This window comes from Austrofundulus limnaeus, unplaced genomic scaffold (assembly GCF_001266775.1).
Source record: "Austrofundulus limnaeus strain Quisiro unplaced genomic scaffold, Austrofundulus_limnaeus-1.0 Scaffold211, whole genome shotgun sequence".
Lineage (NCBI taxonomy): Eukaryota > Metazoa > Chordata > Actinopteri > Cyprinodontiformes > Rivulidae > Austrofundulus > Austrofundulus limnaeus.
Window position 1 is genome coordinate 122996 of NW_013952613.1, and position 15448 is coordinate 138443.

The 15448-nt window shown below is 37.3% G+C and overlaps 1 protein-coding gene across 1 annotated transcript in view; it reads left to right on the forward strand.

Moving 5' to 3' along the window:
- Positions 1-1074: 1074 nt before the first annotated feature.
- Positions 1075-15448, forward strand: part of LOC106525084 (complement C3) — a 31068-nt gene continuing 16694 nt past the window's right edge. Inside the window, exons 1-22 of the mRNA XM_014019195.1 lie at positions 1075-1173; positions 1255-1269; positions 1344-1379; positions 1463-1501; positions 1839-2028; positions 2120-2285; positions 3042-3112; positions 3743-3834; positions 4533-4615; positions 4858-4945; positions 5050-5152; positions 5581-5695; positions 6249-6364; positions 6448-6591; positions 6829-7044; positions 7145-7345; positions 9527-9682; positions 9914-10046; positions 12752-12820; positions 13743-14039; positions 14165-14405; positions 15252-15337. Of these exons, the coding sequence (XP_013874649.1) occupies positions 1097-1173; positions 1255-1269; positions 1344-1379; positions 1463-1501; positions 1839-2028; positions 2120-2285; positions 3042-3112; positions 3743-3834; positions 4533-4615; positions 4858-4945; positions 5050-5152; positions 5581-5695; positions 6249-6364; positions 6448-6591; positions 6829-7044; positions 7145-7345; positions 9527-9682; positions 9914-10046; positions 12752-12820; positions 13743-14039; positions 14165-14405; positions 15252-15337 (2734 nt within the window). The 5' untranslated portion in view covers positions 1075-1096. The remainder of the gene's footprint in view (positions 1174-1254; positions 1270-1343; positions 1380-1462; positions 1502-1838; positions 2029-2119; positions 2286-3041; positions 3113-3742; positions 3835-4532; positions 4616-4857; positions 4946-5049; positions 5153-5580; positions 5696-6248; positions 6365-6447; positions 6592-6828; positions 7045-7144; positions 7346-9526; positions 9683-9913; positions 10047-12751; positions 12821-13742; positions 14040-14164; positions 14406-15251; positions 15338-15448) is intronic.

Below are 15448 nucleotides of genomic sequence, written 5' to 3' on the forward strand. Positions count from 1 at the left end.
TATATATACTGTATATGATTTTTGGGGGAAACAAAATAATATACAGCTTTTATATTGTTTTATCCACTTTAAAATGTTTTTCAGTGTGGAATTAGCTTTATTAAAAAATGAGTTGTTTTTATGTGTATCATTTACATTTTTTAATCTTAACTTTAAGGTTCTGAGGATAATTCACTTGACCATATTTAGTAGAGTTAATTAGTAGTACATAAGATGACAGCTTCAAAGTATAAACTTTATGGTACTGTGGCTGCCACCTGCACACCTCCAGGATAATAAAGCAGATAGGAAAGTTTCTTGCAGACCCCTCCCACACTCAGACATGAAGACTCTCCCTTCCGGTACGAGGTTGAGGTTTATCAGGACCAAAACCTCTCGCCACATGAAGAGTTTCTTTCCTTCTGCTACTGGACTCATCAATAAGTGCAGGGACCCCCACTGATTTGACCCCTATTAATGTTGCATTAATGTATGGACATTGAGTTACACTAACAATTTTGAATGGATGTCATGTGTACACTGCGACTATGTTCATTTGCACAAAATGTTCACCATCTCTAAAAATGTTTACTTCCTGGTTTTTATTTAAATTTTTGCACCGCTTGTCCGTTGTTGGTTGCTCCTCTTGGTAGTTCAATTAAGCTTCTGTAGGCAGTAGTCTCATTTTATCATGACATTCTGTTTTTAGATACTTTTTCTAAACATTTGTACTTTTGATTTTTATTGCTTGTTTATGCTGCATGTTCTGCACTTCAACACCACGTGAAGTTCCTTTTATGTTAAAATACTTGGTCAGTAAGTCGTAATCTGATTCTGATTCTCTTGTAGTGTTGATGGAGCAAAAAGGGGAAAATAAATGACTAATTTTCTATTTCATTGTTTTGAAATTTCACTTTTTCACAATGTTTTGCGTACCCTTTGGCTGAGTTCAAAGTCTGTGTATGGGTTGTGGCGTTTGTTCTTGATCTAAACTGACCCCCCCCCCCCCCCTGCTCCTGATGACTGTAGTGTTTGATCAAGTAGAAACATGTTGGTTTTTATAGCTAACCAGCTTCCTTTGGGATCACAGTCCACCAAAACTCTGGCAACGGCCAACATGGTTCGGTGGAGACTACACATCCTTTTATTCCTCACGCTTTTCATCAACATAAATGGACAATCTGACAAGAGGAAGTATGTTTCTTTATGTCTCTAATTTCTGCTGACTGTGTTTTTTTGTCTTTTTGGTAACTAATCAAGCTTTGTTCATTGCAGGCACTGGCGTGAGAGGTGTGTATCTGTGCAAAAATCAAAAGTCTTTACCTTTGACTGCTGCAGGTAATATTTCTGAATGTTATCCCCAGATTTGTATCATTTGGAACATATGTGGACCGCCATGGGTAAGTATTCAAGGAAGCTGAAACAAGTATTATTTCTTTGTATCTTAAACCATACAATTACAAAAATAATTATTGTTTTGCAGCCCTATAAAACCAAAGGAGTCGCTTAGTTCTTCACCGAGGTACTGTTGATTAAATATTATGAGTCATAATACAGCTATTAATATAGGTTTTCTGTAAAGTACTAGGAATGAGTTAAAATAAAAAGTATGTAGTTTGATTTTCAAATGTATATTCTGCTAATATGTCTTGCTATAATATATATGCCCAAAGTGTGTCATTTATAATTATTAACACGCAGTAAGAAAGCAATAGCTACATTTTTCACCTCTGAGCTGATGCTATCAAGTCTAGCTCTGTTATCATAGATGCACACCTGGTAGAAAACAACCAACCATGAAAAGAATATGAATTTCTCACATATTTCATATTATTTATTTATTTATTTATTGTTTGAAGATTCACCCTTGTGGCTCCGGACCTCCTGAGGGCAGACAGTCAGGAGAACATCTACTTACAGGCAGATGAAGTCAGCAACCCCATCACTGTCTCCATCACCATTATGGACTTCACTAAAACAATCATGCTCCTTCAAGACTCTGTCACACTCAATCAGGAAAATGGCTTCTGCTTCCTGAAGACCATACAGGTGATCACTATTCCAGTTTTATTTTGTTAATGTGAAACCTATCTTTCCAAATGTTCCATAAAAATAATCCTCTGCCTTGATTTGATCCCAGCTATCGTCCGATCGTTTGAATCGCGAGGAGAAAAAGAACAAGTTTGTGCATCTGACAGCGACCTTTGGGGGTTTCCACTCTGAGCAGAGAGTCCTGATGGTGTCCTTTCACTCCGGGTACATCTTCATCCAAACAGACAAACCCATCTACAACCCCGGAGACACCGGTGAGTCAAAACTTACTGAAAAAACAACAGAGGTGTCAAAAGCCTTCACGTTCGTTACTCAAGTATACTGTAAGTATAGATACTAAGGTTTAAAAACCCTTCTGTAGAAGTTTTAGTATCAACTCCTGTTTATTGCTCAAGTAAAAGTGTAAAAGTACTGGTTTTAAAACTACTTAAAGTATAAAAGTAAAAGTAATGCAAAGAAACAAATATTAAGGACAAAAGCTTAGGCTGGACCACAGAGGCCTCAAAAAAATCTTATTTCTAAAGGCTATAATTACAATAATGTTATATAAAAAATTGATGTTGAATAGGATGTCAGAATGGTATATTCTTATACTTCTCATCCAACCACAATTAAATACACTTGATCCAGAAGGTGTCATTTAGGTGGATAGGTTTTTATGCTGAAAGAGATCACGATCAGTCACTTCAGTGCGAGTCGAGAACCAGGACACAAGCACAGAATTAGACTTGAATGGTAAATGCAAGAAATAAAGCCATACAATACCAACAGCTGGACCAAAGTACCAACCGTTTATCCAGTCATGGTATCTGGCCCTGAACCAAGCATCACAGCACAATCTTAAAACCAGCCCCTCCTTCAGGCAATATGTCAGATCCAGGGGCAAAACTTTCTATTGAGCGATTGTAACAGAAATTCTGATCACTAATAAGAGCCATAATTAAATGTTGTGAGTGATTTAAAGCACTACAAATCTGATCTTTTTTGGTGTTTTTTATTGTCTTTACCAGTTCGATTCAGAACCTTTGTGTCCTCTCCGTTCTTTAAGGCCTTGGACAGCTCCATCACTATAGAAATCCAGGTAAAATTTTACTACAAATGACCGTAAATGTGTGAATTTCCTGTAAACACAGATGTTACAAATGGTTTCCCTTATGGTTTATTTCTGGTCGGAATTATTTGATTTAATTGACACTTCAAACTTTTGATCTAAATCAGGGGTGTCAAACTAAGTTACACAAGGACTTATTTCTGTCAGTATTTAAAAAAAATGTCATATAACAAATTATTCTTATAGAAATGCAAATGACCTTATACAAATTCTGTTTTGTGTAGCATTTAGAGCATACATAAACTTGGATAAAGGAAATGTTTCACATCTTTAACATTCATTTCTTAGAGATACATTTTATCACAATCCATCAAATCAGGTAAAAATGATCAGATTTTAAAATAAGAAGAGAATACCGAAAAAGATAATTAAAGTCAATTCTCTGTTAAGAAAGAATGCACTAAATCCAGTGATAAAAAGAGAAAGCATAAAACTATTTCACAATTAAAGAATTACATTTGGGGCCAGATAAAACGTTAACAAGGGCCGGATTTGGCCCACGGACCTTGAGTTTGACTCGTGTGATCAAAATCATCTGATGCATAATGTTTACATGTGCCTGTTGATTTCTCTGATCGTAACTGAAGTAACGTGTTTCAGAACCCTGACGGTGTCGTGATGAAACAGCTCACCAGGAGCAGAGCCGTTGATGGCGTCATCGCAGAAACGTTTCCTCTCTCTGAAATCGTCACGTAAGACCCACCTAAATGCATCGTTGTGTTTAAACTCCTTCTGTTATGGTTAAATATTTACATTTCTTCATCAGATATTTACTCTTGATTTTTGGTTATTTTAATTTAACCTGTTAAGATTTAAGGCTTCCCTTCAAAATACTCTAAGAATCAATTTTTTTTAACCTTAGGTTATTTACTAACCCTTTTATTTCTCACCTGCAAAACACCGAAACACACTATAAAAACACATTAAAGACACTAATCTTATTTATACAATGTTGAAAATGTTGCATAAAGTTGTAACAGATTGTAAGAAAATAAAGAAATTATGTGAAATTACCTGAAAATTTTCCTTTTCAATACCAGTACATATGGCGAGAAACACGTTTGTTTTAGAGAAAAAAGAGAAACAAGAGTCATTTCAGGTTTTAAAAATGATTCAGTGTAATTTGATGTTAATCCAGAAGGAAAGCTTCTCAGTCTAAAAATGGGAATAAAATTGTACAATTTATATCTCAGCAACGGCACATTAATGAATAATATTTTTTTTAAGCACACTAAAGTTTCAGAGTTTGAGAAAGAATGCTATAGATTTATCAACATATTTATGGAATATTTAGCTGATATTTTAAGAAATATAACAATATTACATAAAGTACCAACACCAAAAGCCTGTTTCCTCAGTGTTTTCTGTAAAAAGATTGACTGTTTTTCAGTGAAGGCATTTGGGTGGTGACCGCAAAGTTCGACCACTGGCAGCAGAACACGTTCACCTCCCAGTTTGAAGTGAAGAAATACGGTAAGTCATGTTTTTAATAGAACTTACAAAGGAATAAATTATTTGCCGAGCCATGTAAATCTGATGTGTTAATCTTTCAAGCATAAGAACAGGACCTGACTCAAGATATTTACAAGAAAGTCAGATGTATAAGCAAAAATAAAACTAAACAGAAAAAAAGACAGGACTGTTCAGAACAGTGTCCCTTTCAAAATGTCACTTTTTGGACATTAAGTGTTTTATTTTATGCCTTCCTTTTTCAGTTCTTCCTGCCTTCAATGTCACCCTGACACCGAGGAAGTCCTTCATCAGTTTAGATGACGATGAACTAGTTGTAGAGATTTCTGCAAGGTCAGTTTAAATCCCAGATACAAGAAAACAATCCACCTGCAGTTTGTCCCTCCTAACTTTATTCATTTTCAGACTTCCAAGTAATCAGTTATTTCTCATTTTAGATATCTGTACAGGGAGCCTGTCCAGGGGACGGCCTATGTCGTGTTCGGAGTGAAAATCAACCAAGAGATGAAAAGATTACCTTCAATCAAGCAGGTGTCAGATGTAAGTTTGACTTATTTTTCTCTTTTAGGTTGTTATTTTCTAATATTATTTCTGTATCTTGTTATATGAACATTATGTGTTGCATTATATTATCATCATTATTATTATTATTATTATTATTATTATTATTATTATTATTATTATTATTATTATTATTATTACGTTTTAGACTACTTGTGAAAATTGTGTCCAACACTGAAGCCTCTATTGGATGTATACATACTGTAATGCTGACTGTTAGATCAAATATCTTATCTATTTGAGTGATTTATGCATAACATTTTTTTACAAGTTGGCATAAGCTGTCTTCATCATGCCTTTATATGAGACGAATTGTGTTCAAAACTCTAAAAAGAGGCAGAAATAACTGTCCTTCACTTGTTTTTTTGTATTTGAAAATAAACTTATTTTCCTCTTTGTCCATGCAGCTGGATGGAGGAACTGTCTCACTGAGTATGGCAGAGATTAAGGCCGCTTACCCTGACATTAAAGCTTTGGTGGGTCACTCTGTGTATGTGAAGGCCTCTGTGCTCACCAAGATAGGTAAGACACCTGTCCATTTTTAATCAAACATAAGGGTTGATAAAACAAACAAACAAAAAACATGGAAAAAGCACAGGAGTACTACATATTTTATTGGGTTAAATGAGTGTTTTGTGTGTTTATGTCAGACTATGTCCAGTGGATAACAAGCTGTGGGTATTTTGCTTTGAAATGCAAACTTGGAACCAAAAAACTCCAGTATGTTGTAATCTGACCAGAGTTCATCAGAATTCATGGAGTCCTCCATGAAACTCAGCACTGTAATCTGAGGTCCATGTCATGTGTTCCCCTGGACAAACTAAATGTTGACTCTGTTGTGTCATAATTTGGAGGTTAACGCTTTTAGATGTTGAGAAATGTTATTTTTTTATTTCTTTTAGCAGTCAAAACCAACAATTTAATCATTGCAAATTTTAAATAAAATAATAAAATAAAGTTTATTTTTGTTTGTGTGCAGTATTGTAAAAGTATCTAAAGGGAATTTTTTTTTTAAAGTTGATGGCCACGAAATCAACCTTTACCTCTATTTGACTCAAGATGTTTACCTGCACAGGAAGTGATCTGGTTGAGGCCGAGAAGACCGGCATTAAAATCGTCGAGTCCCCGTACGTTGTTTCCTTCAAGGACATGCCGAAGTACTTCAAACCAGGTCTGCCGTTGGACCTCACAGTGAGTAACGTCCTCAGTGTTTTCATTCTGTTCAGAAGAGTTGTTTTACTTGGATAAATCCAACACAGAACTCATTTCTGCAGATTCTGGTGAACAACCATGACGGCTCTCCAGCTCGAAACGTCTTGGTGAAGCTAACTTTTCTGAACACGCCACTGATTGCCTCATCAGGCTCTGCCAGAGCCAGCATCAACATGCCCAGCGACCAAATCCCACAAACTATAACTGTTAGTACAACCGTATGTTGACTTGCTCAACAAAACTCTTTAATAACTTATAGTTGTCGTATAACTTCCCTTTATATCTGCTAGTGGTTGAAATCAAGATGTGCTCTTTTTTTCCTCCCTTTATTCAAATTCTTTACGTTTTCTGGCAACTCTTACTGGCATGTTATGTACTGTCATGGCTCCTGGACAGTCGGACAAAGGAAACCCCCAACAAATGTGACTTTGTTTGCTTTTCAGGCTGAGACGGCACAAGCTGGCTTGAGACCCGATCAGCAGGCCACCAAGCAGATCACGGTTCACCCTTACAACCCCTTTGACCAAAACCAAAAAAACTTCCTTTACATCTCCACAGGAACCAACAGAGTGTCTGTTGGAGACAGATTGTCCCTGCAGTTCTCTGTCAGTTTAACGGATCAGACAAACAGAGGGCACATCAAACACCTAACTTACCTGGTGAGATACTCGCGCATTTCCTGTCCACCTGAATGTTAAAAAGGACGTGTCTCAATCACGTATTGATTCCTGATGTTTTTTCCCCCCTAAAACTCTGCAGGTGCTCAGTAAGGGTAAAATCATATTAGCCAAACGTACGGACATAATAGGCCAGCAGTTCACCAACGTTGCGTTGATGGTAACATCAGAGATGATGCCATCGTTTCGCGTTGTGGCGTTCTACAGTATTCCCTGGGTAGGACGGGAGGAATTAGTCTCCGACTCCATTTGGATAGATGTGGTGGATACATGTGTTGGAGGGGTGAGTGTTTAAATCTTTCCTAAAGCTGAGCCTCTATCTCAAGATGTTGCAGACTGTAATTATTAAAGAAGGTGCGGTTTTGCTGTGTGAAGATACAATGGCAAAACATAAATATTTCATCTGTTGACTGTATAGAAATATGTAAATAAAACATTTTATAGCACTTGGTGACAGTCTATCAGTATTATACAGTACAGTATATATCTACATTACATTTATTTAAAGAAAACTTTTATCCAAAGCAGCTTGCAAATGACAGACGTTGTAGCTCAGAGGTCTTCAAAGTACGGGATCGCAACCCCTAGTGGGATTGTCAAATTTTCATATTTTTAAAAAGATTTTTCTTTTTCAAAGTTATGTCTAAACGCACATTACAATAAATCGAGCGTAGCAAAATGTCAGATGGAGACATAAATAGTGTTTTTCAGTCAGAAATGCACACATTCAGTGAGCACAACAACTGAATTCTGCTTCACTCACAGCCTGATTCTCCATGGTTAACATATTGATGCTTGGTCAGGTAGCAGTCTGCGTCCAGTTTTGACATGTCGGGTACCCCTCTCACGTCAGTTCTTAACGAGATGAGACGGAGGAGGAGGAGGAGTGTGTTGTCATATTTTTTAAGAGTAGGAAATGCACGACAACTAACCATCCCAGACCCTAAATTGAACTTCTAGTAGCCATATACAGCCTATCCCCAACCTCAGTACCTAAAAGTAACCATTAATCCTGATCCCTCATATTAACCACAGACCTCCAACCCAAAGACCCCTATGTGGTGAAACCCGGAAAAGCCGCAGGCGGCAATGACTGACGCAAGAGGGGTACCCGATGCGTCAAAACTGGACACAGACGGTGCCTGACCAAGTGTCAATATGTTGACGGGTCGGGAGCGAGAACGTTTTGCTGTACACGTAACAAAGGACTCGCCCCTATCTATACTGGACAGGTTATGGGGCCCTGGGGTGTTCGCTCTGTCAGGTTCACAGTGATTGAATGAATGAATGAATGAATGAATGAATGAATGAATGAATGAATGAATGAATGAATGAATGAATGAGCTTTATTGTCATTTACACACAACATCAAAGATGCAATGCAGAACGAAACTGCAGTTAAGAACACTCGTTCGAAGAAAGACACACATAACAAACATGGGGGAACGGATGGCCAGGTCTTGCGCAACATGGTGGTGCTACCTTTTGCAACTTGGAAAATAAAACACACGACTGAGAACTGATTGGTGCTGTAAATTTTGAAATATTTTTACAACACTGTAGCTAATGATTGTTTATATTACTGATTCACATCTTGGTATTGATAATGATACTTGGATCTATGGCGCAGTATGAGGGCTAAAATTAAGACTATTGTGCAACCAGTGGTTGCTACCTCCTTGTAGCAGGAGGGTCTATCTATTCCTCAGCCAGCTAGAAATCTGATCAATGATTGGTCGGCACCAGTAACTGAGCAGCTGGCCCCAGTACAATAGCTCGCTTAGGAATAGATGTAGCCTCCTGCTACAAGGATGTAGCAACCACTGGTTGCGCAGTAGTTTTAACTGTGGCCCTCATGCCACAGCATACAGTATGGATCAATACACCCACCCCTACTTTTATTTTCTTTGTTTTAGTGTTTGTAATCTTAGTTCACTCCTGTTTGGTTCAAAGTTTTATTAATTTTAGAGTAGATTTGGTTATTTAGCTTCTTGATGTCCCAATTTCTCACTCACCTGCTTTTTATTTATAGTCAGTAATAATTGATCTCCCCATCCTTGTATATAAAGTATGTGCCTCAGTATTCCTCACGTCTATGTCAGAATGTCAGTGTTCATCCACGCTTCTTGCTAGTTTACCATTTCCTCTGCTTGCTTCAGTGTTGTCAATTCCTGAATTTGCCTCTTAACTCTGTGGGGATCCTAACCCTCCACACCCCCTCACTTGTAGCAACATTTAAAAAAGTCCTTGTACATTTTTATGAACATTCTGTGTATTTATTTGTAAAGAAAAAACAGACACTTTGTAGAAATTGAACCTGTTGTGGCATTTATCAACCTGAAGCACAAAGTGACTATAGTTGAATAAGCAAGCAAAAAAAAGACTCTTTTGTTTTTTCATTATAGTTTTATTTTTTTACATTTACAGAGCTGTTTCTGTATGTTTCATTTTTTTCTACTTGTAGCTTGAAGTTGGGCCAGTTGATGGAAAACACAGAGATTACGCCCCTGGGAAAAACTTCCGTTTTAAGATCAAAGGTGACCCGGGGTCAAAGGTCAGCCTGGTGGCTGTGGACAATGCTGTTTATCTCCTCAACAAGGACAGACTATCACAGGGAAAAGTACGTGTTTATATGTAAAAAACATATTGCATCTATAAATGCAAAATATCGCAAATTAGATCGAACACATTGAGTTTCTTTTGTAGAAATAGAACAATATTTATAAACAATGTATTATAAACTCACAGTGAAAAATGCTACGGCGTTACTCATCAGAAAATTCAAAAGTATTCATAACCTGTATGAAACAAACATCTGAAGCTTTTCCCATCAATGAAATCTTTGATTCAGATTTGGGGCGTGGTGGAGAAGGGAGACATCGGCTGCACCCGGGGAGGAGGAGGTCAAGACGCTGCAGGAGTGTTTGCAGATGCAGGACTTCTTTACTCTTCCAACACTGGCTTCAAAACCCAAACCAGACAAGGTCTTTACAAGTCCATACTTTTGTCTTGATTTCAGATCATTTAAGTTCTTTATTGTAAGCATCATGTTTTTGCATCACTTTGTATTTTGTTCACATTTTGAAAAAAAGAGCAGCTTTTTTTTTGTGAAACTGAAGAAAACTCAGAAGACATTTAAATTAATCTTGTAAAAAATAGCTCCAACATAGAGTCTGTTGTTTCTTTTCATTTTTTTAAATAACTAATCGACCAAAAAGCCATGTTTAAACGTTATTCTCCAAAATTCTGTTTGCAGTAAAATAATTTTATGGAACTTTAACTTAGAATCCTCACATCTGAGAGTGATCCAGTTTATGTTTGACCATATTTGGATCATGTGATTAAAATTCCCTCATTTTTCACAGTTTATGGCAAACATTTAAAAAAAAGCTTCACTTCATTTTATTAACAATTAGTATTTTTTTTCCTCTGCCACTTTTTTTCCTCACCTGTTTTTGTAAAGATTTGCAGCAAAAATCAGTGAAATATTGAGAATAATTTCCTCTTTCTTTTATAAAACAAAACTGTAGGTTTTAGTATTAATACGTATTTTTGAAAACCAGAAGGTATTTTCAAATGATGTGTGTTTAACATGAGAAATGGTTACTGCTCATTGGGTAATATGGCAAAAATACCAGATAATTATTTATCATCAGTGTTGAATACATATTGATTATACAGTGGGTAAAATAAGTATTCAACACGTCACCATTTTTCTCAGTAAATATATTACTAGAGGTGCTAATGACATGAAAATTTCACCAGATGTCGGTGACAACCCAAGTGATCCATACATACAAAGAAATCAAACCATAAATGTCCAGAAATGACGTTATTTGTAATAATGTGGAATGGCACAGGGAAAAAGTATTGAACACACTTACTTAAATTTATCTAATACTTTGTACAAAAGCCTTTGTTGGCAATGACAGCTTCAAGACGCCTCCTGAATGGAGAAACTAGTGGCATGCATTGCTCAGGTGTGATTTTGGCCCATTCTTCCACACAAACAGTCTTCAAATCTTGAAGGTTTCGTGGACCTCTTCTATGAACTCTGATCTTTAGTTCTTTCCATAGATTTTCTGTTGGATTCAGGTCAGGTGATTGGCTGGGCCATTCCAGCAGCTTTAGTTTCTTTCTCTGAAACCAACTGAGAGTTTCCTTGGCTTTGTGTTTGGGCTCATTGTCTTGCTGAAATGTCCAGCCACGTTTCATCTTCATCATCCTGGTAGATGGAAGCAGATTTTTATCAAGAATGTCTCTGTACATTTTTCCACTCATCCTTCCTTCAATTATTTGAAGTTTGCCAGTACCATATGCTGAAAAACAGCCCCACACCATGATGTTCCCACCTCCAAACTTCACTGTTGGTATGGTGTTTTTGGGCTGATGTGCAGTGCCATTTGACCTCCAAACATGATGTGTATTCTGGCATCCAAACAGTTCAATGTTGGTCTCATCTGACCAGACTATATTCTCCCAGTATTACACAGGCTTGTTTAAATGTTGTGCAGCAAACTTTAAAGGAGCTTCAACATGCTGTTTCTTCAGCAGTGGAGTCTTGCGTGGTGAGCGTGCATACAGACTATGATAGTTCAGTGCATTACTTATTGTTTTCTTTGAAACAATTGTACCTGCTAATTCCAGGTCTTTCTGAAGCTCTCCACAAGTGGTCCTTGGCTCTTGGACAACTCTTCTGATAATTCTTTTCACTCCTCTGTCAGAAATCTTGTCAGGAGCACCTGGTCGTGGTCGGTTTATGGTGAAATAATGTTCTTTCCACTTCTGAATTATGGCCCCAACAGTGCTCACTGGAACCTTCAGAAGTTTAGACATTCTTCTGTAAACAATGCCATCATTATGCTTTGCAACAATAAGGTTGTGAAGGTCTTGAGAGAGCTCTTTACTTTTACCCATCATCAGATGGTTCTTGTGTGATACCTGGCCATCATTTGGGACTGAACCAGCTGATATTAACTTGCACTGACAAGGGGCAGGCTTGCTTTCTAATTACTGAGAGAGTTCAGCTGGTGTCTTGGCTTTCCATGCCTTTTAACACCTCCCTTTCTTCATGGGTTCAATACTTTTTCCCTGTGCCATTCCACATTATTACAAATAACTTCATTTCTGGACATTTATGGTTTGATTTCTTTGTATGTATGGATCACTTGGGTTGTTACCGACATCTGGTGAAAATTTCATGTCATTAGCACCTCTAGTAATATATTTACTGAGAAAAATGGTGACGTGTTGAGTACTTATTTTACCCGCTGAATGTGATACTGCTGTCAGCAAACTAATAAATCTGTATAAGGGTTCATTCCATCACATAACATACTTTTAGATTTACGTATTTATTGCACTACGTATTTAAATATACAGTAGTTGTATCAACTTTAAACATTTTTACATAGCTGTCCTATTTTATTTCTTACATCAATTTTTTTTCTTGTAATCTGTTGCTGCTGAACTCACTGACTTAATTCGTCTTTTGCAAACTTTATTTAACTTTAACTGCACTTATATTTAAAGCTTGTCTCTTTTTTCTGATTCAATCAAAGAGCTGAGCCAAGACTTGTGTTTTTTTATGTTTTGTTGGCCAAAAATGTAGTCCTTCAGCTTAATTATTAAAATGAATCACTAAACATCAAAATGGCCTCACGTAAAGCTCTCCTCTTTTTTTCTTCAGCTCTGCAATGTCCCGGCAGTGCTAGAAAGAGGCGCTCTGCTGAGCTTCTGAAGCGTAAAGCACGTCTGGGTGAGTTTGTATCATTAGTGCGTGATGGTTTAGCTGAAAACAGATCAGTGATTTAAGCACTGTGAACTTAAACCTGCACCATAATTCTAAATACATACTCACAGGATTTTTAAACGATCCCATGTTGTCGGTGTCTTTGAAGCATTTTTCAGTAGCATGAAGGTAATTAAAGTCTTGTAAGGCCTGTACCTCCTATTTTTGGGTTTGTTTTCTGACAACTTTCATAAATTTTAATGTTGAAAAACGGCACAGCAAGAAGACAAACAATATAAGTTAATAACGTTTTAATAAACTGAACAGAAACTACAGCTTAATTATCCTGCTATGGTTGGGTAAAACTGGCAAAAAAAATGAATCACAATTAATTGACAACCATTTATAGATGACACTTACACTTGCATGTTTTGACTCCAGCTACGGTACGCTATGTTCTAAAGTTCTACTTACAAATCATCAATTAGACTAACTTACAGCAGTAAGCTGTGAATTTAAACCCACTTTTTCCTCAGTGTTGAGTGGCAGTATTATGCAAAATACCACAAGCTCACATGTGCACTTATAGTGAGAGTGTGTCACGCAGGAAACTACGTCATCAAGTGGCACAAAAAGGCAAATAATAATGGTCGACAGTTACTGATGATTACTTGCACACAATGCAATTTTGCCCAACCCTATATCCCGCTGACATTCATTGTTTACACTCTCAAAAATGAGTTGCGCTTTGGCAAGATTAAAACAATATTTTCCTATTTAAAACAAAGGTAGTCTGTCATTTGATGGTGAATTTAAAAACAACTTAGTTTAGTTTGGAACTGCTGGTTAAAAAACACATCAGTAGCCACATTGAATACTAAGAAAAAGTTAATGAAAAGCTACATCATCACTCTGCTGTTTTCCTTTCCATTTATCCCCTGACCTCCAGAGAGTCACTTCGATGAGAAGCTGCAGCGGCGCTGCTGTAAAGACGGCCTGAGGGACATACCCATGCCATACTCGTGCACCCGACGCTCCCTCTACATCACCGAGGGCCCCGAGTGCATCCTGGCTTTCCGTTACTGCTGCGCCAATTACAGGGGCCAGGTGTATGACACCCTGCTCCCCACCACCCCTCCACCCACCACCACCACCCCTCCCACCACCACCACCCCTCCTCCAACCATCGCTTACTCTTATGAACTTGCTGTGCCATTTAAAATACCTCTGTCAAGGCACACTTTTGGTAAAAACTGTACCTCAACTTTTCTCTCATTTTGCATTTTAAGTCAGCTCAATGTCTTAAATCTTTTTCAATTATTCATGTTTATACGTTAAACCCTCTCACCTTTTGTGACTGTGCTCCAACAGACTGGGGTTCACAAATAAAACCAGTTGCAGGAAGGACTGGACTTGGCATGAGCTATTCAGTTGCAGGCGACCCAGAAATAATTAAGTTCATGAGGGTTCCTGCTCCACGCCAGGTGGAAGAAGAAGAAATAGAAGAAGAGTGGGAGTACCTGGACGAGTCTCAAGTGTATCTTCGATCCAAGTTCTACGAGTCCTGGTTGTGGATGGATGTTAGCCTGCCGAGCGAAGCAGACAGAGATGGGTGAGTGGAAAAAAGAGACCGGCACATCGGAGACAAAAACTTTTTTTTAACTAAATTAATTTTGCCCATGGAATTGTCTCACTTTTTGTGTTTCAAAAATCAATTTATCTTGGTGCATTTTATTATTCCTGTGGATTATTACAGAAACACAGGTAGACAAAATCAGCATGGAAATTGAGTCGGATATAGCAGTGATGAATGAATAAACTTTTTGCTCTTATTTTAACATGCAACCTGTCCTTTGCAACAAATACTAACTTGTTTTAATATAAACCATGGGAGCTACAACTTGTTAGGTTTTTATTTTCTTTTATTATGATTCAAAAAGCTACAACAGAGGGCATGAAGGAGAAAATCTAAAAAGCCAGATGTGAGTTCTGTAAATGATCCTCTGACTATCCTACTGCGAAGGAAGGAACTAAATGTGTTAATCATCAAACAGCTCAACAAACAGATTCAGATCAACATTTAGACTTTTTTTTTGTTTTGTTTTGCTTTCCAAGTTGATAAAGATTGATAAAATCAAAGTATACTTTAAATAAAAAAAATAGTGAATGCTGAATGTTGGAGACTTAAGCACCACTTTTCAGTCTGTGTTAGGTTGTCCCTCACACATTCACTCAGCTTTTTATTCATTTTTTACATTTTCCATGTGAATTACAGTTCATCTACAGACTTTCTGGTTAGTAGACACCATTATTAGTATTTTCTCTTTTTTTCCTTGCTATGAAAAAAAAAGATTACAGCTAATTTCTTTGCTAATTTTTCAACTCAAGGGTTTGGATCATGAAAACATTTGCTTGAGATAGTAAAAAACAATATAAAACATTTGAATTTGATCAACAGGTTGGCATCTAGAAATATGGACAGCCCCCTGCCTGACAGCATTACAGAGTGGGGATTGCTGGCGATCAGTTCATCACCTGATACAGGTAGAGTTAATGGACAGGTGCACGGGTTAGTGTGCTCAGTCACACTATAGGCAGCTAAGTATTTTTACTCAGTGTCACCATATTCCTGTAGAATAGAAAGCAAAACAGCAT